We start from the raw sequence: 23,068 nt of genomic DNA on the forward strand, positions 1-23,068 counted from the left end.
TCAACTGTAACAAATCCCATCAACATTTGTTTGAAAAGAGAGAAAACAATAACAATATGAGCAAGAGTGGCACAGTTGTCTTATAAAATTGATTGGATTATCATCTTATGTTTAAATATTCAGATTTACACGGTCAACTGAATGTTCTGAGTAAAAGCCAAGAACAGATTTCAGAAGAATCCAAAGGATCCACAGGATTATAATATTTCATCTTGGGGGACAAAAGCTGCAGCTCATACAACCACTCTTATCCACCTGCTGATCACACCTACAGGTAAAACTGGAGGAGTGGGAGAGCAATACCTGTCACGGGATAAAATGAGTTTCTACCCACACACCTGTGATTCGCTGTGCTTTAGGGTATAATAATCATCTCCAGCATGAGTCCTTTCTTCAGCCTGAACCACTTCAAGACCCATTATAGCGCCAAGCGGTCATATTAAATCTCTGAGTGCTGGATGGAGAAAACCTTTCAAGAAACTACTATAGCTCACTTTGTTTTAAATGGAAGTTTTACATCCTTTAATAAATCATCATTTGATAAATAACAATCTTTATCGCAACCATCACAAAAATACAATTTGATAAAATGGATTTGTAGAAAGGAGTCACTTAATTACATCAAATCAACTGTGGCAGGGATTTGCTCGGCACAGCTACAGTACTACTGATATCTACGATGGAGTGGTGAAGACAGTGGCTATAGCTGTGCCGAGCTACCGTACTGGCATGAAAAAAAAAAAAAAAACATATATTGGGCCCAAATCTTATTTTTCAGTTGAAAACATCCCAGAGTACAGCATGTAAACTGAAATACCGTTGTGGCAAAACTGGCAACCAATAGGTGGACAGTGTAGCTTTGCTCATGTGTTGCAGGGGCTACAGCATAGCCTGTGAAATTAAATGACCAGTACTAAATCCACCAATGGATTCATCCCCAAAATAGTCACTGGATGTGTTGAAAATAAAAATGAAGGATGTTCAAATTGTAACTTTTCTGACTCTACCTCCTCTGTGAACAGGTTTGTATTTTGACATCAATTTACAAATAACACTCTCGACAGCATATATTATAGTGACAAAAAGACATGATGCAGAATAAAAGACAAAAATAAAACATCTTTACAAAATAAATCCATACACTCTTTGCAAAAAAGTGCTTCATGAGCTACCAATTGTCTCTTCTCTCATTTTTTTTTTGAATACACAGTTAAAAATATTGATCATTAAATGATCTGCTTTGAACTAAAGTGAAAGGATCTGCATTCTCTTTTATGTAAATTTTAACCTGCATTCCCACAAACCACAAATGATGCACACACTTGACCAGTCAGTATGGGAACTTACACTCAACTGGCACTGTCAGGGCTGGTTTACACGGTGCCAGGACGTCGCAGGTTACAACATGTGCCTGCACATTTAAGACATTCTGCCTGGAAGCAGATTTCGTCATGACCGAGTCTACACCTGGTAGCGACACAAATGAGGGAACAGCACTGTAGGTAGTTAGAAATAACGGAGGCTTTCCTAATATAAAAAATGATGGTCTTGGCTGAGTATGAAAACTCTAAACTGACAGTAACAAGACATAACGTCAATACTAAGCTGACTTCAACTAAAACAGTCATGCGAGAAAGAAGCATTTCAAGTTCTGTTTGATTACAATAGAAACAGCTTTGACACTTCATTAGAATCAAGGTGGCTTGAATTTCCTTTTTGATAGAATAAATTAATTGTCCTTCGTTCCTGGTGTAAGGCCTGCATGCCCCAGTCCTTAGAATAAGACATCTTCATGCTCTATCATAAGCTGAACTACTAGCTTCTGCTGCCTCATGTCGTTCAAGGTTGCCAAGGCATTCTGCTCCGGTGGCTGCATTAGTGTCGGCCCAAACACAATCCCCAGGTTTTCAGCACTCATTAAATTGTCCTTTTCAAACATTGTCACCCTGCAAAAGATCAGAGAGTAACCTGAGTCTATGGGGAGCAGAATCAGGCAAAATACAAAAACTGTGGCCAATTATTTGAAAAATGGCATGCTTTCCCCGTTGGATTACAAGGGATATTAAATTTTGCTTTTCCTCATGATGATGACTTGTGTCTGTAAACGAACCTCTTGAGATGTGCCATCAGGTAGCGCAGAGTCTCATAGTGCGCTGGAGGGAGCTGCAGCAAGCCTTCATGAATGGCTTCCAGTCTGGACTCTGCATTTGGAATTTCTGCAAGATAACGAGAGGAGCATCAGGACGCCGCACAGCGCCGACACAGCAGAGGCAAGGAATGGTGGAGAGTTGAAGAACTCTTACTTGCAGCTTGAATAAACTTTGAGTACAAGTCAAATGTAATGACTGGAATGGGCAGATCTCTCAAGTACAGCTTCAAAGCACCAGCGATGATGTTGATGTCGGCGTAGGTATCGGCGCTGATGTCAGCCTTTTCACCATCTGTTTGCGAGAAACACAACATGCATGACTGACATGTAATTTTATATTTAAATAAATTAAAACTGAAAAGCTGAATTTTGTTGTTTAACGTGCTGTTGAAATACATTTTCTATTTAAATCTATGAGCCTACTCAACCCAAAGTGCAAAGAGGTGAATCTCTGCAGTACGCAAAGAAAAAGACCCTGGGGCGAAGAAGACTTTAACAAACCTCGGTCAAAGGAGAGCTTCACATCCTCTATGTGCTCGGAGAAGCCAGACACTCGGTACAGACCCTCAGACTTCAGACCTGCAAGCAACAAATCAGGGAGCTTAGCTTATTTTTTGTCTTGTTTTTTTTTCTCTTAGGCTCCCATTCAGTATAGACATTACAAAAGGAATGTGTCTGGGGAAAACAAATCAGCTAACAATCAAGGCTTTTATTCCAACCAGCAGGGCCAAGTACATATGTGAATAGCGCAGTATCTTTGGAAAATGAGTAACAGCCCAATACTTGAATGTGTGGATTAAGCCTTTACAACCCAAACTGCATATTTTGCTTTTAATGGCTCAGACAGGGACAACTGGTGATGTGTGTTTTACCTCTCAGCTCTATCTCCCGAATACACATGTCAACCACCATGGGCCGGGTTGTGTTGTGAGCTTTGACGAGTGTGGTGAGGTCACAGCTGAACACTTTCTTTATCCTGCGCAGGTCTGGCTGGCAGTCGCTGGGAACCAGTTTGGAGCACTGCTTGTGTACATTCAGCCCACAATCTGTCATTAGACATGTGTGTGTGTTTGAGAGAGAGAGGCAGAGAGAGGGGGGAGAGAGAGAGAGAGAGACAGAGAGAGAGAGAGAGAGAGAGAGAGAGAGAGAGAGAGAGAGGAAGAGAGAGGGTGATAAGCTTCAGACTGATGATAACACAGCCATCACAGCAAGCTTAAAACAGCAATTTGAAAAGGTTTGCCAGAGACAGTGATAAACTGCACTGTCAGACAGCACAGCCGCAGCTTAGCCCTGCTGTCTCGCTGCACTGTGCCAACGGTGGATAACAGCGAACATGGCTCTAACCGGGCGCGGGGGTGTTACTGTTGTAGTTTTAGTCACATCGAGGGTGCTGGACAGCTGGTGAGAGCAGTGTGTGCGAACGAGTGCTTGCGTGGCAGCTCTGCCTGCGAGAAAGACAGAACAGGCTAGCGGGGAGATGCTGCAGGAATGAAGTTTTTCGAGGCAGCCACACCAGCAGAAGGGGTGCGTCTGACTTAAACAGAGCACCCAGCTGAATCGTTCATCACACAGACTTGGCATTTTTACTGCTTGAGCCACATTAATGTTGCTCTGCTGATTGGGGTCCTTATTCTCAGTCAGGGCTGCCAGGGAGAGTGTGGCAGGAGATAAGACAAAATAGAGGGTAGACAGTGAGCAAGAGAGAACAAAGAAGTCTCTCCTGTTTTCACCATAGCACATGAGGTATCTGATGATACCAGTGCTCGCCTCAGGCTTATCAGCATGGTGAACGCCTGAACAACAAACACTCTGTTTAAGGAGAAAGTGACCGAGTCCACCAACAGGCATGTCAGTTTCAGAATTGTATGTGCCCAATGAAAGAATCTTGTGATCGAAGAAGACCTTAAACCCCCACTGAACTCTAGTTAGCACCTTCAATCACACCATGCATGACGCTGAACTTATAACAGAAAAGCACAACTTGAAATTTAGGTTACCAGTGATGACAAAGTATTGCACAACAAATAGGGCCTTTTTTCTCTATTTCAGTGCTATGGCAATTAAATATTCGTGAGAGGGAGAGAGTGCAAAAATAGTGAGAGCTGGTACATGGTGTTTTGCCTGGCTCAGCCCTTCTCAAGGATGATTTCTGACAAATTCTGGGTCTTATGGGCTATTGATGACAGGAGGAGCTCAACAAGTTTGTCACAAGTGTTGGCAGCTAAATGTAGGCACAGAAAGCAAATCTCAACAGCTAACTGAGATGAAACTAACCATTTTCACGTGGATAATGCAGTTCAAATACCATGACATGACAGTTTTAGTCACTGACAATGCATTAGTTGCATAATCTATAACTTGTGTCATAGTTACGCAAATGGATAATTGTGGTAAAAGTGGTTTTGAGGTTGGGGATGATGATGATTACCTGAACAACGGACGCCTTGGGCGATGAGGCCCCACATGAAGTTGGCACAATACTCACACCAGTGTGGTCCCCGGAATGTGTGTACCTGTAGTTAAAGGCAACATTGTTAGAAAATGCTGGTGTCTTAAAGGTGTCTTTAACACAACAATGCAAGCTGTTTATTGCTGTGTGTCCAGTCATACAGCAGAATCTTCCTTTGGCTGGGATGGACAGAGTTTAACCTCTGATCCCAGGCTGCAGAGGATGGGACCCCTCGCCAAATGTGGGTATTTGTATATGCAGTACAAGGCAGATTAAAGGATTAACAATAACGTGTCTGGCATCTGTTCCTGGGCAGTTGGATACATGCAAACCTCCACAGAAGCAAGCCAACAAGTCAAAATAACAGATGCACCCATACTGGCTCCACCCTCAAAACATGAACACACACACACACACACACACACACACACACACATACACCTTCATTGGTAAGCAACACTTTCACGATGTTATAGTAGATTGATGGGTAAGAGGAGCAAACAACAGGTGGCGAGTGGAGGGTTTTTGTTCTTCTTCAAAAGGGGAATATACAAAAAGCTGGGGGCCATTTCAACCAGCAGGTTAACTGAAACCCAAGATACAACTACTGCAAGAGTGTTTAGGTGCCCAGAGGCAAAGTATCCCTGTGCCTTCACTTTTCACTTGTATATTTACAACACAATAACCCTATTCAACTTTACATCAGGTACTAGGCCCTTATATTATAGCACAGAGAGCAAACAACTGATAACAAAACATCTCAACATCTGCTTAACTAGTTTTACAAAATCAACAGCAAAAGACAAAGGGGGTTTAAGAGCTTGAAAATCAATGATGATCGATGTGTTGTGCTGTTAATGGACTGCAATATAGTGTATTCATTAGACACGGTCAGTGCATATGGGTGACAGCTGTATGTGTTCTCAGGACAACATGAAAAAACACTCCCTGATAGGACAAACACATAGATAAACTGTTGACAACAACTGAGGCAAGAAAAAAACACATAAAAATGCCCTTTTTGTGGAGACTGATTTAACATTTCAGATAATACTGTGAGAACAATGGAAAATATGTTGATGAAGTGTTATTTACTAGATGTAAACACAGTTTCTTCATAGTGCACAGCACCTATGAAGCCATCAAACCTTTCTCCTGGCCTTTGTTACAGACTTTGAGTTAAATAAACAGCCTCTCACCTTGAAGTTGTGGATCTTCTCATAGGAGCACTGTTTCTCCGGACTGTCTTTCAAGGCACTCCGCCGGACCAGAGGGGAGGTGATCTGTGGACAGGAGGCCAATAGTTTAATGGGCTTCCACAAAAGTTTCCCCTTGCTCCCTAGTTTGACTCCCAAAGCCAGAGCCAGCAGCTCCTGACGCTTCCGCTCCTGTCTTTTAGTCTTGTTGGTTATCAACTCCGCTGCTAAACCTCTGTTTTCTTCCACTTCCATGGTTGTCTGCTCAGGCTCCCACAGTCTCTCCATCTCCTCTGGGGAAAGGTGAGTGCTGTGCAGCAGACGCTGCCGGCAACAGCCAAACACGGAGACAGTAGCTATGCTCCACTCCCCTCTGACCCAGGAGGGTGACTGATGACAGCCGGGACGGGAGCAGCTCTGCATCTGATCTGAGTCCAGCGGCAGCAGTGAGCAGCAAGAGCAGGGGGAGCAGGACCAGCAGTGGGCGGCCCAAGGGCAGGAGTGTGCCTCACACAATGGCCCTCTTTCACACACCCAGAAAGGGAAGCGAGAGAACAGGGTCCCTGGTGGGGAGGGGCCAGGAGGGCGAGAGTGAGGGAGGCGGGGTGCTGTCAAGACCGCTTCACACAGCTCAGCAGCTCTCTAAAGCAGGATCAATGGTCCAGACACCCTCTCTATAGCGCAGCGCACACTCCCATTAGCACGTTGCCTTCCGGACACACTCCACTTCAGTTAACTGGAGATAATACTCAACTGCCAGCGGTCCTCCGTCAGTACCAGGTCTCTGACACGGGTCACTCTACTTTTATGCTCGTACAAAGCCAGACCCAGATTCTATGGCTAGGCCTGTGTCCTTTTAAATCTACAATATGTTGACCTCGAGCTATGTCAGTCTGCTGGTGGAATTCCCCACACTGGCTTCCAGACTCCAGCCTACAGACACTCTGACTACAGACTACTCCCGCCAATCACTCTGCTCTCAGACCACCAGCAGAACCAGACCATCTATTGGGATTGGGAGGGATTACCGCCCTAATCCTTGCTCAGGGCGTAATCCTGCAGTGCCCAAATCCAAGTTAAATCCTATAGGGAGCTCATTTGCAGTTTTGCAGCTATATATTGTGCCAGAGGGAGGCCACTGCTGAGTCCATGCTGCATTTGTCCTTATTAGCTTGTAAACATCCAGTCAACAGCATCACAAGGGTTTCTGCTCTTTTAGTTAATCAATGATCTCTGAACTTTGGGACAACAGGACACTGACAGCAGTGCAAACGACATGTAACATCACACTACATGTCAGATAAAAACTACCTATAATCTTATGAGTAAAAAGTGGACAAAAGATGCACACTACAGGATTGTAAAATCTGAAAATGAAAAGACAAGTGCAATATTTCATAAAGAATACAATAGAGAAAACCATAACCCAAAATGAGAGAAAGAAAAGGTCAGACAGTAAGTAAGCACTGGATTTGTGATAGTGAAACGATGATAAAGAGCTGGAGCGACAGTATGAGTGATGAGTGTTGGAAGGGAACTATAGGGAAGAGCCAAAGACCCAAAGGGCAACTGCAAAGCTGAGATAAAATGAGGGATTGGCAGCTTACAGGCCTGATAGACTCAGTTAAAAAATTGCTTTGAGCCTTCTGTGTACCATCTACTTCTCAAAAACCTTTGTCTCTTGGCTAACTGTTGTCTGAGGGCAACAGTTAGCCAAGAGACGGCTCAGAGAGTGACAGGACAGGTGAGGACATCTGTCATTGTGTTTGACATCCTTTGAAAGGACCTACACATACCATACCATAGCAGCTACAGCTAAACCAGAGGAGATGGATGAGGAATAGGCCACTGAGAGATATTTTAACCCTCTAAGGGAGCAGAAAGGGGAAGGGGGCATAAAGAGAGGGGAGGGAGAGGAGGGTTATGGTCTTTGTCTGCAGGCAGATGGCTTCTTGTCTCTTAAAGAAAAGCTTGGAAGAAAGGACACAAAAGGTGGTCAGACTACAAGCCCTGCTTTCTTTTCAGTGGCCTGGCTCTTACAAAGCTCTGTGAGAGCCCAGATGAGCAGGCACTGTTGTGAACGCTGGGAATCATGGGAAAACAGCACAAGTCTTTCAGCAGGCACTGACACAGTAAGAACAGCAGGACACGACCATGCACCTCCCGAACAAAACAACCCTAACAGCATCTCCCACAAACAGGAAAATGCACAATTTGTGAAGTGTAGTGTAATCAGAGAATATTGGCCGTTATTCAAAAATGGAAGATACAGCCGCTTTGTGAAATATGTTTTCAATACAAACATTCAGGACAGATCTATCTTGCTACATCCAAGGCCGAAAATAAACAATCACTTATGAAAGCCTGCTACTAAAATTGTACGGTTACAAAGCTGCACGAGCAACAATTTTGCATTTTATAGCTGCTGTTGGCTATGTTTATGTGTTTACAACAGGAAGTTTGAGGGAGAGGGCAGGTAATTATCCTTATAGAAAAGAGCAGGATAATTTCAAAAATGCTTCCAGGTTATGCAACCAGACCAGCCTGACTGATGATACATTCATCACATTCTTGCTTCCTGTCAAGTCCCACTGGAATCAAACCAGCATGGTAAGTATCAGGGGACGGGAGGGGTGGCCATTGGTTTGGCAACAAAGAAAAGAAAAGGGAACTATTAGAGGGCTGCAATACAGGTTGGGCACCTCTCACACCTTCTATGAGAATTTTACTCAGAGAAGCCATCACACTCATGGCAATGCATGTTGATGAACCTGATACCAAGTAAATACATGTGAATGCTGATACAGTAAAGCTACTGTGCTGCTAATGCCTGAGGGTGTGGTTGTGTAATTGGTAAACATGACTTTCTAAAAGAAACTTCAGCTTCAGGCTACCAGCCGAGTTTCCACTTCTGGCACATATCGTCTCGGAAAGGACACAGATATCGAACTCTCTTTTCCCTGTTATTTTGGAGGTGACTGGCAGGCATTTTTCTAATCATCACCAAAGCTGTCACTGACTCACATCCTCATTTATAATGTCTGGCAGTTGGAGTGAAGTGAGTTTTACAAAAGCGCATAGATAACTGACAATCTGACATTTAGCTACAGCCATGCTCCAGATTTTTACTTGCCAGAGGGAAAGTGTTGTAGTTTGCAGTCCATAAAATCCTACCATCATTTCTGAAATAAAACAATGAGCAATGAGCACTGTGTGGAGGTTTGTCTGCATGTTTTAGGGCACTAATGAGGGCAGGTTTCCACTTTAGGGGCTTCATAGAAGTTGCTAGAGGAATGTGAAGAACTACGCTCATTTTGGAATAAACAAGACCCCACAGACTATAGACCAAGGGTCATTAGGTTCAAACATGCCTGCATTTATGTCTTATTTCTCAAGTTACAAACACCAGATTGAAGATGGATGATAATAACACTGTGGTAATTGATGCGCCTGCTGATAGGGCTGTCATGTCTCTGTGACTGACTGACTGTCAAGCTGTAAAACTATCAGCTAACACCCTGAACACACAAGATCCCCAGTGCAATAAATCTTTTATTCCAAACTGAGAGACACAAAAAGGGTGAAACTTATGAAAGATGTTTTCTCTGAAAAAAGGCAAAGTTGAACATTTGCATGTACTAATAAGAAGAGCTTTGTGAATTGACTTTCCAGGGTCAGACAAGACAGCGAGAGGGGAAGCAATTGTAGTTTAGATTGCCACCTAGTGGAGGGATAGTTATGTCTCTTCCCCTGCTGGAAAACAGATACTACACTTTCGCCACTAGTAAATCATTCACAGAAGATCATTCAGCAACAGCTCCTAAGAACAAACGACGACAATGTGCAATTTGTCCCACCCAAAGATCAGTGTCTGATATGCACGGCAGGCAGAGCAAAGTCCCAGTCCCCTTGGTCATCATTACCTTTCAGAAGAGGCAATGAAGCATGGCGGAAGCGAACACACCCAGGGGCTGCAAGGATAATGTACCTCTCACTCTCAGGAAAAAGTATCCTCTCCAGAAGCACTCTAATCTTACTGTGACTGTTTAGTGATGGGGAAGTGGATTGAAATCATGTTAATATAAATGTAAAAGGGCTGATGCAAAACATGACACTATTTCTCATGTACTGGAATGTTAAGGCATTTGAATTTAATGAGATATTCAAAATATAAGACCTACTCTTATAACATGATTAATAGTAGAAATTGATATTTTAGATATTTCACAGATTTTTTTTTAAAGTGTGTATATATAGCACTTATGAATACAACTGAATGAATAGAACTTGGACATGGTGGTGATTCAGTGTCTTCTTGCCGGTACGTGAACCCAGGTCCTCCATTTGAGGGATGGCCTCCCTACTCACTACACCTCCCTGTCACCCAGAAAGTCAAATTTAAATGTGAAGCCCACTGGTGCCACAGGAGGCCATTAGACTCACCCTGTCATCTCTCTGGAAAGTGACCCTTCGCGGCTCTGTACGTCCCCGGCTCAGCCTGTGCACCATCTTGTCTTTGAGCAGTGAGGTGTAACCCAGATGCTCGTAAATGGGGTTGGTGGTCATTTTGGCTATGTACTCTGCCGCCTTGGTCTCAATGTAGAGGGTGATGAGGCCATCTGTCACGAGGTCATGGACTGACTCGAACCTCTTCTCCCCGACAAAGTGCTTCCCATCGTAGAACAACCTGTAGTTAAGGGTCTGGTGCCCAAATCTGGATTGGGACACATGGACATGGAGTGATTGAAGAGACTGAGTAGAGACTGAACGGGCTGATAATGAGGCAGACCTTGAAGAGTCTGGGCTGCATACTGATGATGTCAGTACCTTAAGGCCAAGGTGTGTGTCCCTGGCTGTCTTTGGCTCTCTCTGATGAGGTAAGCACCTTCTGCTCCCCCCAGCAGCTCATCTGCATGTTCTCGAGAGATCATGCCATGGAATCTGCAAAAAACAATAGGGCTGGCATAACTCCTCTGTTTCAATAATTCTCTGGGTCTTCATTTTGCTCTCAAACACACAAAAACAGACACACATATTTACATTACATTTACATCATAGGTACTACGCTTAGCCCTCACAAACACACAAACGCATACAAATGCATAATCACACATACACACAAACACAACCACCCATAACAGCATCTAATGCTAGACAACAATGATAAATAACACCCACTCTCTGTGCAGTGATATTTGAGGAAAGGCATTAAAACGATGACAATAATTAAGTTACACTCACTCTCTGCCGTAGTATTTGGGTCTGCTCTCCATCTGTAAACCAGACAAGACATATTGGCTGGAGTGATATGATGTGAAAGCTCGCTTAAATGGCTTTGCCAAGTCTTCTTACCGTCTGTGTGAAAGATAAAGGGCTCTTACACCACAGGACAGATTGCCTCTGTCTGTGCCCCACTCTATTCACAGCTACCCAGCCACAAAGCCAACCCGCAGTGTGGAGGTGGATTACGGGCAATGTGAGAAAATAACTGTTGACTGATGGCCAGCTGGAAAAATAATATTTAGTGTGTTACTGTGTCACGCCTGGGTGTGTGGTATGTCTGCATTGAGTATTTTGAGCAGGGTATAGGCAGAAAAAAACAACGTCTCATCATGTACTGGATATGGTCAAAGTAAAGGAAAAAACAACGCCAGCTTAAAGACATCCCTCAGCGCTGGTGGCTCTATAATGACATGGGGTGCTTTTTCTGGCATGGCTTTGATCCGGTCATCTCCTCGTGGGTGTTTCCATTGCTAAACACTGCTAACATAATGATCTGAAGTCATTATCAAAGCCCTCTATCTATAGGAAGGCAGCAGAAAAAACTGTCTCGTATACCACTGTTGAATCCCCCTTAAAAACTCTGAGTTGTCATCAGAATTTCTTTGTGAAAATAAATTGGCGACGTGTCAAATGTCATTTTGTGCTCTCCAAATTACTGGGTGGCCACTTGTGCTTTGCTCATAAGGGTATTGTTATCCTGAAAAACACTGTTCCCTTCAAAAAAAGAAATAAATGGGGCGAACTGGTGGCTCAGTTGGCTGAGGCACGTACCACTTAACTGTGACCTCCTGGGTTTAAATCCAGCCTAGGACCCTTGTCATGTCATCGCTGTCTCTCTCCAGGAAAGTGTAAACGCTTAAAAAAAATAATAAATCACGTTGCTCACCAAGAATTGTTATGTTTTTAGAATGCCCATTTGAAAATGCAATATATGTACATGTAGGGGATTTCCATATATGGCATATATGATCATTTTAAACACCAATATATGAAATGCATTAGATATTAGCACATTTTCCCATATAGATATAGATGTTTAACATTACAAATACATGATTCCTACCCGTTGTTTTTCCACTTATGTGGTATATTTTTCGACTATGCATATATCACCACATCCAGAGGGGCGTATATATGTTTTATTCATATGTAACTATTATAGATAGATATAATATGCTAAATAATAATCATAAATTAGATTTACTTGCTTGTGTGTTAATTTCTAATTAATTTTTAAGTTATTAACTGAAGATTTCCTCATTGTCACCAGACGTTTTGTTTGTTTGTTTTTGTATGTTATATTTTTCACCATACAATATAGCCTGCTATATATCCATGGACTGACCTCCTGTGGACATGTGATCCTCTTTGGCCTTGGGGCCTCCTGCTGTAGCTGGTACACTGTTAGAGAAATACACAGAAGTTAATTGGGATCTTCTGCTCTTCTGATTTATGCACATAGCTCAATGGAAACTGTAAACATATCAGTTACATGCATGTTGCTGTCTCATTACCACAACATTATCAAACTAACATGTTCAGTATACAATTAAGAGGAAGTAAAACCAAGGATGCAGGGCAGGGGTCACACACAGGACACTGTTGGATACACAGTATATCTGCAACTCATTGCTTAATCTCCTTAAGTCCAGTTTCTGACTGCTGCCCTGGTGAAGTACAACAGGAGCCATTAGCTTAGATATGCACAGCTAGGCACTCAGAGGTTTACATGACAGGAGCCATATATCTGGAGTCCCTTTGTGTGAAAGGGAACGTTTCACACAACGGTGGACCAACACTACGATGCTCAGTATGCAGTATTTCCTTTGACTGGAGTGCAGTGGATACACACACACTGACACACGCTGTGCACAAGCTTATATGGATTGGACATACTGAAAGTGTTCAGAGAACTCAAAGGAAATCAGTGAAACCAGCGAAAATGGAATTGGGGAATTTGCGGCATGGCGAAAAATCACCACAAACCACCTCAGCAGCCTCATAGATTTATCAGAATTAGTGATTAAATAGAACTAAAAAAAAAAAAAAAAAAAAAAGCCAACACACTAAGCTGCTGCTTTTATGGTGGCAATGTTTAAATCCTGAAACTGATCTCTGTCAAGCTATATACACAGTGTTGTACTTCCTTTACATTCAACATACACTCAACCTCAAGTATACCTTCACCTTCACTGAATTAGATATCTGTTAGGCCATGTAAATAACTAACACACTTCCTTATACACTGTGAACACTGGTGGACTTCCCTGTAAAAATGGATATACTTCACCATTTCAAAGTAAAAATATTGTAGTGGAGGGTAGAAGCAGCAGCTCCATGTGATTTTCTACAAGGCATCTAGAACTTGAGTTGCGTACTTTACCTACTGTTTAACAACACAGACGCATGGCCTTCACAGCCTTCAATAAAATAATGGTATATAATATATTCTTATTAAAAGGATTAGTCCATACCAATCTATAACAGAACCCCTCCCTGATTCTTCTCTCTAAGGAAGTGTGCGGTTTATGACTGTGTGAGAGGAGAGTGTGCTCAGTGCCAGTGACTGGACACAGGACACCACTGTGCATTCCTCATTGTGCAGTGCCCCAGCAAAGAAATCGCTGTGTGAGGTTGAATTAAGTCTAAACTACAGCTGATTCTCCGGGCAGGGGAAGGAAGACTCCCGACTGTGAATTTTCATATTTTGTCAGGGTGACTTAAGTCAACCAGCAAGACCTGGACATCTTCCATTCCCATGACATGGTGAGCTCTAAAAATACCTCAGTCAGAGACCAGCGACATAGACTGGAGCCATTGGAGAACCGGCCTTATTGAAAGATGATGTACAAAAACTGTCCTGTCAAGCCGACAACAGGCACATAAGCTTTGAAATGTGATGGGCCTCAGCGGAAGCCAACTGGAACCAATCAAAAGACACACAAAGTTACTGGTTTCACTAAAATAGCTCTTCGGTATAAATGATTTGTGCTCTGCTCCAATATTTCTACCAGATGCAATGCATATATTCTGAGGAGTCAACCCATTTCCTCCCTTGTGACACAGAGATGTATAATGAGGTGGGTGTTCTGAAGATGCTTTAGCTGAGCCTCTTTACAGGTATAAATCTTATTTCCCGACTGATGGTAACCTATTTTCCACAGAGATCTGAAATTTGCTGCTTTGTGTACACGTGAGTGTGTATGTGAGCGCATATGTGCTTGTGTTACGTGGGTGGGTGTGTTAGTCTATGTCTGTGTGTGCCTTTTGTGCTTGTGTAGCATTAACCTCTTGGTACCTGCAGTATATCAGACCGTGTCCTATACCACAAAACCCAATTATTCCATGTACAGAAAAATCTATCTGTGCTATTTATAGATCCGACATAAATGCTCTTTTATTTTGACAAGCACACTAAAGGCCAAAGTCAGGGTTAGACATTCTTAATCAGCAAATTTAATTTAATAGGTACTTACAGTAAGACTTCCATATGGGTGGCTGGTAATCCTCAGGGTCTGAAAAACCACATAACAACAAAGGAAATTTTTGTTATGAACTCAGTGTGATGTTAATAGACTGTGCCCTGCTTTCTCTCATTAAAATCTCCATTCCTGTTCCCTTCCCTGTGGACTGACTGTGAGCCCTTCACCATGGTTATGTCAGTGTTGTTTACTTCCCTGTTATAATTACGCATATGGCTTCACACTGTGCAGCCGCCTTTTGAGATGCACCAATAAATACACTTTTATTCATTGCCCCGGCTTCAAGGACAATCGATACAGATGTCTGCTTGTTTTCGTTTGCCATTGTGATGGCACACACCAGATCCATATTACCCACCGGCAGGTTCTCTAAAACACACGGCTCTATTTTGATTGCTAATTGATAAGAATATGCACGCACCCACCCAAATTAAGGAAAGAAAATACAATTTCCATCTCAGCACCCACAGGACGATTTTGTCCTCGGGGAAGATGTGGTGGAATGATTGCACGGTTGATGTCTGATTATGTTACTGTGATCACATTCCTGGAACGTACGTTATGATGAAGGATCTCAAGATACTCATGAGTCAAACCTGTGTCTAAAGCCGGCACCTTGCTTGCTGGCGTGTGATAAAACCTGCATCTGATCACTGGCAGAGGTGCTGAAAGATTATACTGTCCTAAACTGATATCAATACTTTTGTCACACCTCTCAAATGATGCAGGTTGTCCACACATCAACAACTATTAATGGCAATCCAAAAACATATTAAATAGCCTTTATTCTATATGGTTCATCATATTTAAAGGTTATGGTTTTGGACAGCATGGCCTTCATCAGGAGAGTCCCGCTAAAAACAAGCAGCATTATATTTCTAACACAGCAAACACTCTAGCATCTTATAATAACCACTGGGTCATGTAATAACTTAATAAAAATGTAACACTAAATGAGTCAAAAATGTAGTCAAATCTGCAAATGCAATAAACTGACAGATAGTCTAATAACAACAAGTCATTAACTGGCATTCATTGCTTCACAAAGGCTGTGACATAGTTTCAACTGATGATTTAATATTGATGTTTATCATGTCTCAACTCATAAAAGTTAGAATCCTAATTGTTAGAATCTTATTATTACTTTATCAGTTATACATATATTACACCCTTATGAGGTAATAATGCCCTCCTCAAGGTGTCATTGCTTATTCAATTAATGATGTGATGTTGCTACATTATCTGGCAATTTGTGACATCAACAGGCTTTATGATGATTTTGACCAATTTAGAGAAATATTTTGTTACATTTCGACATATTATAACAGTGTTCGCTGCTACATGCTCACTGGGCATTGCACTGTAGGATGAGATGGGTGGCGGAATGATGTCAGACAAGACGGCTGCTATCCGTACGCCTGCTCTGGTAGTATAGCTGCCACACAGTCAGGAGATTTTACATGCCAAGTGCACACAAAAATAAAAGCATATGATTCCTCTGTTTTCCAGAAGCTTAGTGTAATGCCATAACAGGAAAGGCCATGGTTTGTGTCCCCAATGAATCACAGCGTTCACATATATCTCCTTCCACCTCTGCCAGAAGACTTTACTGACAGGTAGAGTTATCGACCACGTGAACAATTAATCAAACCGGTCCACAAGAAGCCTTCATTTATAACATTCCTACCCATTCATCAGCAGATCAGTGCCACACCCCATCATCCAGACGTACTGCATGCAAACTGGGGCGCAGCACGATTGGAGGTGAATAAGGTGGGGGGCTGGTTTGCGGGGGCATCGGTGGCTGAAAGCCTAAAGGCACTTGTTGGATGTGGGTAGTAGCAGACACTGAGTGTGATACACAGCATGTGACTCATACATGGGTGTTGAAGCCTGATTCTCTGGGTTACTATAGTGCCAATCTCTAGATTCCTGTCCTATTTCAGTCCGTCAGACTGACAGTACTTAAAGGCTACAGGCAAACAGTATATTTTCTCCATGCTGCTTTCTCTGCTCTGGCAGATGAACAACAGCTTGACAGGAGGCTGATCACAACATCCTCAATTAAACATACCAATAGCTTGTCATTGCTTGTCCTCATATGGTAGAGCTGTTTCAGCATGAGATTAATTCATTACAGAGCAAAGGCAGGACAGGTATTCATGATCAAAGACAGAAAAAATTATATATATGACTGATAAAAAGGACAATGTACATATGTAATAGCTCAATTGAGAAGGGTATGGTTTAAGGGCAAATGTTCTTACTGTAATGAAACCGCTCTGGAGAATGCCTGTCTTCACATACGATTGATTAGCCCTCAGGCTCCATTTGCTGATGTGTGGCCAAACTGCCTTGGAAAATGTATTGTCCCCAGAAACACTGGAGCTTTGTCACTGCGCCCTGCAGTGGCACAATCCCAATGATTTATTCTACTGCAGCTTGTTTAAAGAATGCGATTTCATTGGTTGACTGCCAAATATTCCCTTTTCAATCTGATTCTTCTTAATAACTAATCTTGCTCTTGAATTCTGCAGCTTTGTTTAAGACTAGGAAGCTCTTCAGCGTGGGCCTGGGTCTGATGCAAACACTGGCACACATTTGCAGAAACATACACAAACACATGCAAATACATTAAGCTATGCCATACCTTCCCCCCCAACCACTAGACACACAGCCACCCATGCACATACAAGCACAAGCACAAGCACAAGCACACACACACACACACACACACACACACACACACACAAATGCAAAGAACATCAAAAAGAATTTCAAAGTGGCACAGAGTTTGCGCTGTCTGTTGATCAGGGGGAATTTGAAATTCTGGAACAGCCGGAGGGTTCTTCCCCTGAAGAGACAGCTATTAATTGTGTTGCCCTCCATTACTCACCAGTCAGAGTCATTCGATAAAATAATTACCGGCGGGTGTTTGCTTTGGTGACAAAGAGAATATGCGATGAATAAAGATCAAGCTTGCCTAAGACTTTATCCCTTGAGATAACTTGTGCTCAAGAGCCTGTGAACAAAAAATTCAACTGCAGTACATGCACACTTACTTTATGCAGAGGTAGTAATATGTGGGTGGCTCACAATAGCTCACAAATTTAGCACATTTATGACCTGTACAGAATTATACCTACAATATAATTTTACTAAAAGAGGGAAGACACCACTAGAGGAGTTAGACAGATCTGTCACACCCAACTACCTACAGCCGACAACACGCAGCATATGCTTTGAAAGGGGGACCGTGCATTCTTATCCATATGGAAATTTAGACCAAACAGAGGAACCAGTACATACACACTCAAACATACACAGATATGTGATCAAGGGCTCTATTCTGAAATGAAATGTCCACCATATATGATCATAAGGTCACAATTTCACCCTGATGACACAGACTTTCTTTGCTGCTTGGCATATCAACAAAAGTCCACCTTTTTGTAGCCTTTGCAACATTTATGATTTGATTGGTACAGCACCATATATACTGCCATGCACACTCCAACAGTCAAAAAAAAAAGATGTCTAGTATAGATACCTTTAAATCCATGCTTGAAACCTATTTCCCTATCATTTGGCCTGCCTTATCTTTGCGCAATACCTGGGAGTGCCTCCTACTAGAATAAGGTTAGACTAGTAAGGTAACAGTGGCTCAGGTTCCTGCTGGTGGGAACTTAGTTTGTACGTCCTGTTTTCAGAGTCTGTGTGCACCTGGGTTTTCATGTTGCTGCGTGTCTGTTTTTCAGTCTGTGAGTGGGAATAAGCAAATGAATTTGTCTGCTGTGAGCATGGGTGCCTTGCTTATCTCTTTTCATTTCAGGGCAGGGCAGTGATCCTTGACTCTTCCTTCCTCCTTGCCTCTGGTGATAGTTGTTGGCCTTGGATAGTGACAGAGCTGGCATTGAACATCCTTGCCCCTGTCCCTGCCACCAGCTGTCTATCTTACAATGACCTTTGGTGCACGGCCATGCGCCAAATCTGGACATTACAACCAAGCCTTCTCATTGTGTCATTTTCGGTGCAGTTTGTTTATGATCTGATGTGTCATACGTGTTATCAAAGTTTCACCTTTACAACGGATCACCTGGTGAGGTGTGGCTCTCTTTTTTGTCTTTGCATTTTTTTTTTTTTTTTTTTTGGTGGTGGTGTTGGGTTCCTTTTTTTCACAGAGTGTCCAATGTTGGGGACTGTCAATTTAATTTGTTTTTCTTTAAAAGGTGTGAAGCCAATTAAACTGTAACTGTGATCATAGACTCTGCACTGTTTGAAAAATTATACAATAGCATCAGTTTAAAAAAGTAACTTATTTTCTCAATTTAAAAAATGACACATATTATTTGTTACTACAACACTACTTATAACACTAACTGGCTCATTTATATTTTGGAGATCAATAACGATGAACTAAGGTTAATGAGATTTTTTTTTTTCCAAAATGGATACAAAGTGTTTTGGAATAGAACTCGAGGGTACACACACAAGCACGCGCACAAGGACACACACACCCCCACAAACATGTTCACACACACTTGCACACACACACACACACACACACTCACACATACACACACATATACACACACCTGACCATCATGTCGGAGGGATGCTGCAGAGCTCCTGTAGAGAGACCATCTGTGTCTTACACTCGTCCAAAACAAGCATTTCAGCAGTGGCTTAGTCCTCCATGGACCAGATAATATGTGACAGATATGAGAGAGCCTCTCTGGTGTGTGTTTGTTTTGGGATGGAGACCCTTGGGGCTTAGCTGGATGTTCAGTGGTTGACAAGACCTGTAGGTTGGTTTGGAGGAGAAAAACACTATTTGGTAATCTGACTCTGACCTTGCTTGGTGGCTGCCACTGACAGACCCTGCTCTTGTGATCAATAATGGATGGACTACTAGCATATGCACAACCAGAACTGGTTACTTAGGGGACAAACTTGCCCCCTTGCTGTTGCTGTAAAACACACAGATTATCTCAGTAAGTCACTTAGTCTACATGTCACTCATCTCGTTCTAAATGATTCACACTGGACAGGAGCACACACGGTAGTGGCAACGAATGCTGCCTAGGATTTTGTGAGCAACAACAGCATTTGCTAGAAACACATGTCGGATTCTGCTGAGCAGCGGAGTGTCTCTCTCTCTCACTGCACAAGACTGTAATACATGGCTGTAATTCTGCCTCCCTGTCCAATTTTGCCATTTCTGGCCTAGGGCAGGAGGCATACTTTCATGCTCTATCCCTCAATTTATTTTCAAAGCTTTATTTCCTGGAGCTGCCTAGCGAACGGTGCACTGGTACAGTGCACGCTTCTATGCCCACTTGTGCCAAGAATGTGTAGGAATCTCCGTGATCTAGGAGAATAGCCACAAATTATCTCTGCAGTGAAGGGAAAAGATTGCAACATATATGTTGCAATCATGTTGCAATCTTTTCCTTTCCTCTCAGCTTATCTCTTTTTCATTAGCAGTTAGTGTAAATGATGCAGTGTTACATGGATTATATTTCTCTTTCTCATCTATGGTAAAATACTTACCGTGTATTATACTATAAAATGTAATTACAATATTTTGGACTGTGCTGTGTAAGTGTACATGGTTACTTATGAAATAGTTGGTGCATATACTGTTCCCTTTTGTATAAGATTGCTGCAAGGAATACAGAGAATAAGTTGATGTTCACCTCAACATTGTAATTACAATAACACTTAACACATAAATTAGCATCAGTGACACTGTGTCTGCTGACATATTTCTCATAGTGAGCCTGGATGAACTTTATCTCTTCTCTCTCCCCTCTAGACACTTCAAAGAACAGCCTCAAAAGAAGATTGCTAGATAGACGTATCTTTTGAAGCAGCTGAAGTAGCTACCAAGAACATTTTGTTTGCACCCAGAGCAGGGGGACTAATACAGAACAGAATTTGAGCACGGATTCATTTTTTGAGTCACATGCCTCATAGACAAGATTATTCAAATGTTGTGTCTGACTGCCAAAAAGCTCTGCATGAAAATAATGATACCCTTGTGACAACCACTCTATCCCTGGCAGCAGTGCAGCTTGTAACCTCTGATAATTATATTGAGAGCCCAACAGTAATGACAACCCTCCATGCCACAGAGAGAAAAGACTTTCCTCTTAAAGCAGCAGTGGTCAAACAGTAAATCCACTGCTTTCGGCAACACACACATGAGATAATGCTTTGTGAGGCATGTGGTTTCCACAGGCTATATCAGCTTGGAACGATTGTCTGTCACTCCCACTAGGCAGTACCTTGGGAAATGTGACTCCAGTTGTGTGGTGTGGCTAGGATGTTGAGAAAATAAAATAAACACTGCCTATGCCATGCTCTCACCATGTGATAAACCTACGTATAACATTACCATGCATGCATTTGGGAATGCATTTGGACTTTTAATTTGTTGTTTACATGGAAAAAATACCACCAGGCATTTTCAAAATGTGACTGTTGATGGAAGAGTACAGTAATTTTGACTGGAAACAGAAAACTAACACCGAAGTGCTAAGCCTAGTATTAGACTGCCTTCTTCCTTTCCCTCTCCCTCTCCCTCTAACTCTCTGTCTCTCTCTAACTCTCTGTCTCTTTCTCTCTCTCTCTCTCTCTCTCTCTCTCTCTCTCTCTCACACACACACACACACACACACTCTCTCTCTCTCTCTCTCTCTCTCTCTCACACACACACACACACACACACTCTCTCTCTCTCTCTCTCTCACACACACACACACACACACACACACACACATACACACACACGCACACACACACACCTCTGTGGTTGCTGTTGGGGCTTCCACATTAAACAGCACTGTGATAGTGGAGTTTGTACTTTATACCCTGGCAAACACGAACGGCACGTTTTATCAGCACAGACTAGAATACTGAAACAGGCATGAAACCACTGTTACATTCTGTGTTTATTTGAACAGCTGCAGTCCCATTTTCAGTTCACATTCTGTGGAAACTCTAACCTGAAATTTTAGCAAACATACAGTATAATAGGTGCTGCTCAAATTTTCACCATAGCCCAGTAATTTCAAATGGAATTCAAAATTCTGTGCACTGTAGCGGCAAACAGAGTGTTATGTCACTTGACCATGAAATAATAGGATAAGAAGCCTATTGTGGAAATGTCACAAGAAGTCCCAGTCTGGGGCTGAATTATGGAAAATGGTAGACTATAGGCCTAGGAAGACTCTGGCAGTCAACCAAATGGAGAGTTACAAGGGAATTGCGTGAATGATTGGCAATCTAATGATGATATCCAAACCAAACCAAACCAAATCTCATGCAGGCTGCATCCCACCACCTTGTACTGCTTCCACGCAAGAAAGGCGTCCACTCCCTGTCATGTTTCCAACGCTGCATCCAGACGCAGCGAAGGTGATGCTTTTCACTTCATCGCTTATCTCCAAATTGTCTGACAGCGAAACCAACTTCAATGATATCCTTCTTTTATTGTTCTTAAACGCTCACTGGACACGCGTGAGAAGTAGATGAAGAGATTTAATTAAAGTATCAATCAAGAACAGCCCCGGTCCTGGCGCATGGCTTGTTTATGGTGGGCACATGTTGGTTATGGTACAAAGTAGCAAGATAATGAGAAAAGTTTGATTCATCGCACCAGATTCAATCAATCAGCTGTGACACAACCATACATTTCCAAAAAGAAAACGGGGGGATAATAATAATAATAATAATAATAATAATAATAATAATCGTTTAGCTTCAGTATAGTTTCAGTAAAGGTAATTTGAACTCTTACCAGAGGAAAGAGATGAACCTGAGAGGCTTGAGTTACTGGATGCTGCCATCCCAATCCGTTTTGCGGCTCGGTTACTCCCGTTTGGTCAAGGTGCGCTCACAGCAGCTGGTCCCCGGCGGTGCCTCCATGTCATTCACGTTCCGTGCGTCCCTCTGTGCTGTACCTTTGAATGACTCCACCACTGACTATTTCATGTCTTGTCCCGTCTAAAGCCCACGACCCGTTTCTCTGAATTCTCCGATCCTCTCCTCGCTTCCCTTGTGCGCCGTAGTTAGAAGCCTACGCTGCCGCATTTAGGTGCTGTCTACCGCCACTGGCTGGATAAAAATAGTCAGGCAACCTACGGGAACATTACCGTAAACTTCTGATCGTGTTCCACGGATGCGTGCCTCCAAATCATTTTTCACGCACAAGAGCCAAACAGCTTGCTGGTCTATTTTTTAAGCCACGCATAAATAACAAAAAAGACTTGGGCTGTAGGGTTTCCATGTGCCACTTTAAGGATTGTAATAAACACACTACACTGCAGCGTAGACGCGCCTTCTTAAAGTGAAAGTTTGGAGACATGCAGGCCAGACCACGGGTTCCCAATTCACGGCGCGGGGACCCCCAGGTCTCTAGAGGGAAGTCCCCAGCAAAACGAGGATTGCTTTCATATCCGCATGACAGAAGTGTTACAAGAAAAGACAAGTGCAGTTCTATCCC

At 42.6% G+C, this 23,068-nt stretch overlaps 1 protein-coding gene across 1 annotated transcript; it reads right to left on the reverse strand.

The window, feature by feature from the left end:
* Positions 1-505: 505 nt before the first annotated feature.
* Positions 506-22,979, reverse strand: chn2 (chimerin 2). Its single transcript, XM_030072385.1, has 13 exons — positions 22,364-22,979; positions 14,554-14,592; positions 12,423-12,478; positions 11,036-11,067; positions 10,622-10,735; positions 10,238-10,508; positions 5,798-5,881; positions 4,578-4,662; positions 3,022-3,195; positions 2,651-2,728; positions 2,304-2,441; positions 2,111-2,216; positions 506-1,946 (listed from the first exon to the last, which is right to left on the reverse strand). Exons 1-13 carry the CDS (start codon positions 22,410-22,412, stop codon positions 1,775-1,777), a joined length of 1,398 nt encoding a protein of 465 aa, XP_029928245.1. The 5' UTR covers positions 22,413-22,979; the 3' UTR covers positions 506-1,774.
* Between the last annotated feature and the right edge of the window lie 89 nt (positions 22,980-23,068).

This window comes from Myripristis murdjan, chromosome 16, assembly GCF_902150065.1.
Source record: "Myripristis murdjan chromosome 16, fMyrMur1.1, whole genome shotgun sequence".
NCBI lineage: Eukaryota > Metazoa > Chordata > Actinopteri > Holocentriformes > Holocentridae > Myripristis > Myripristis murdjan.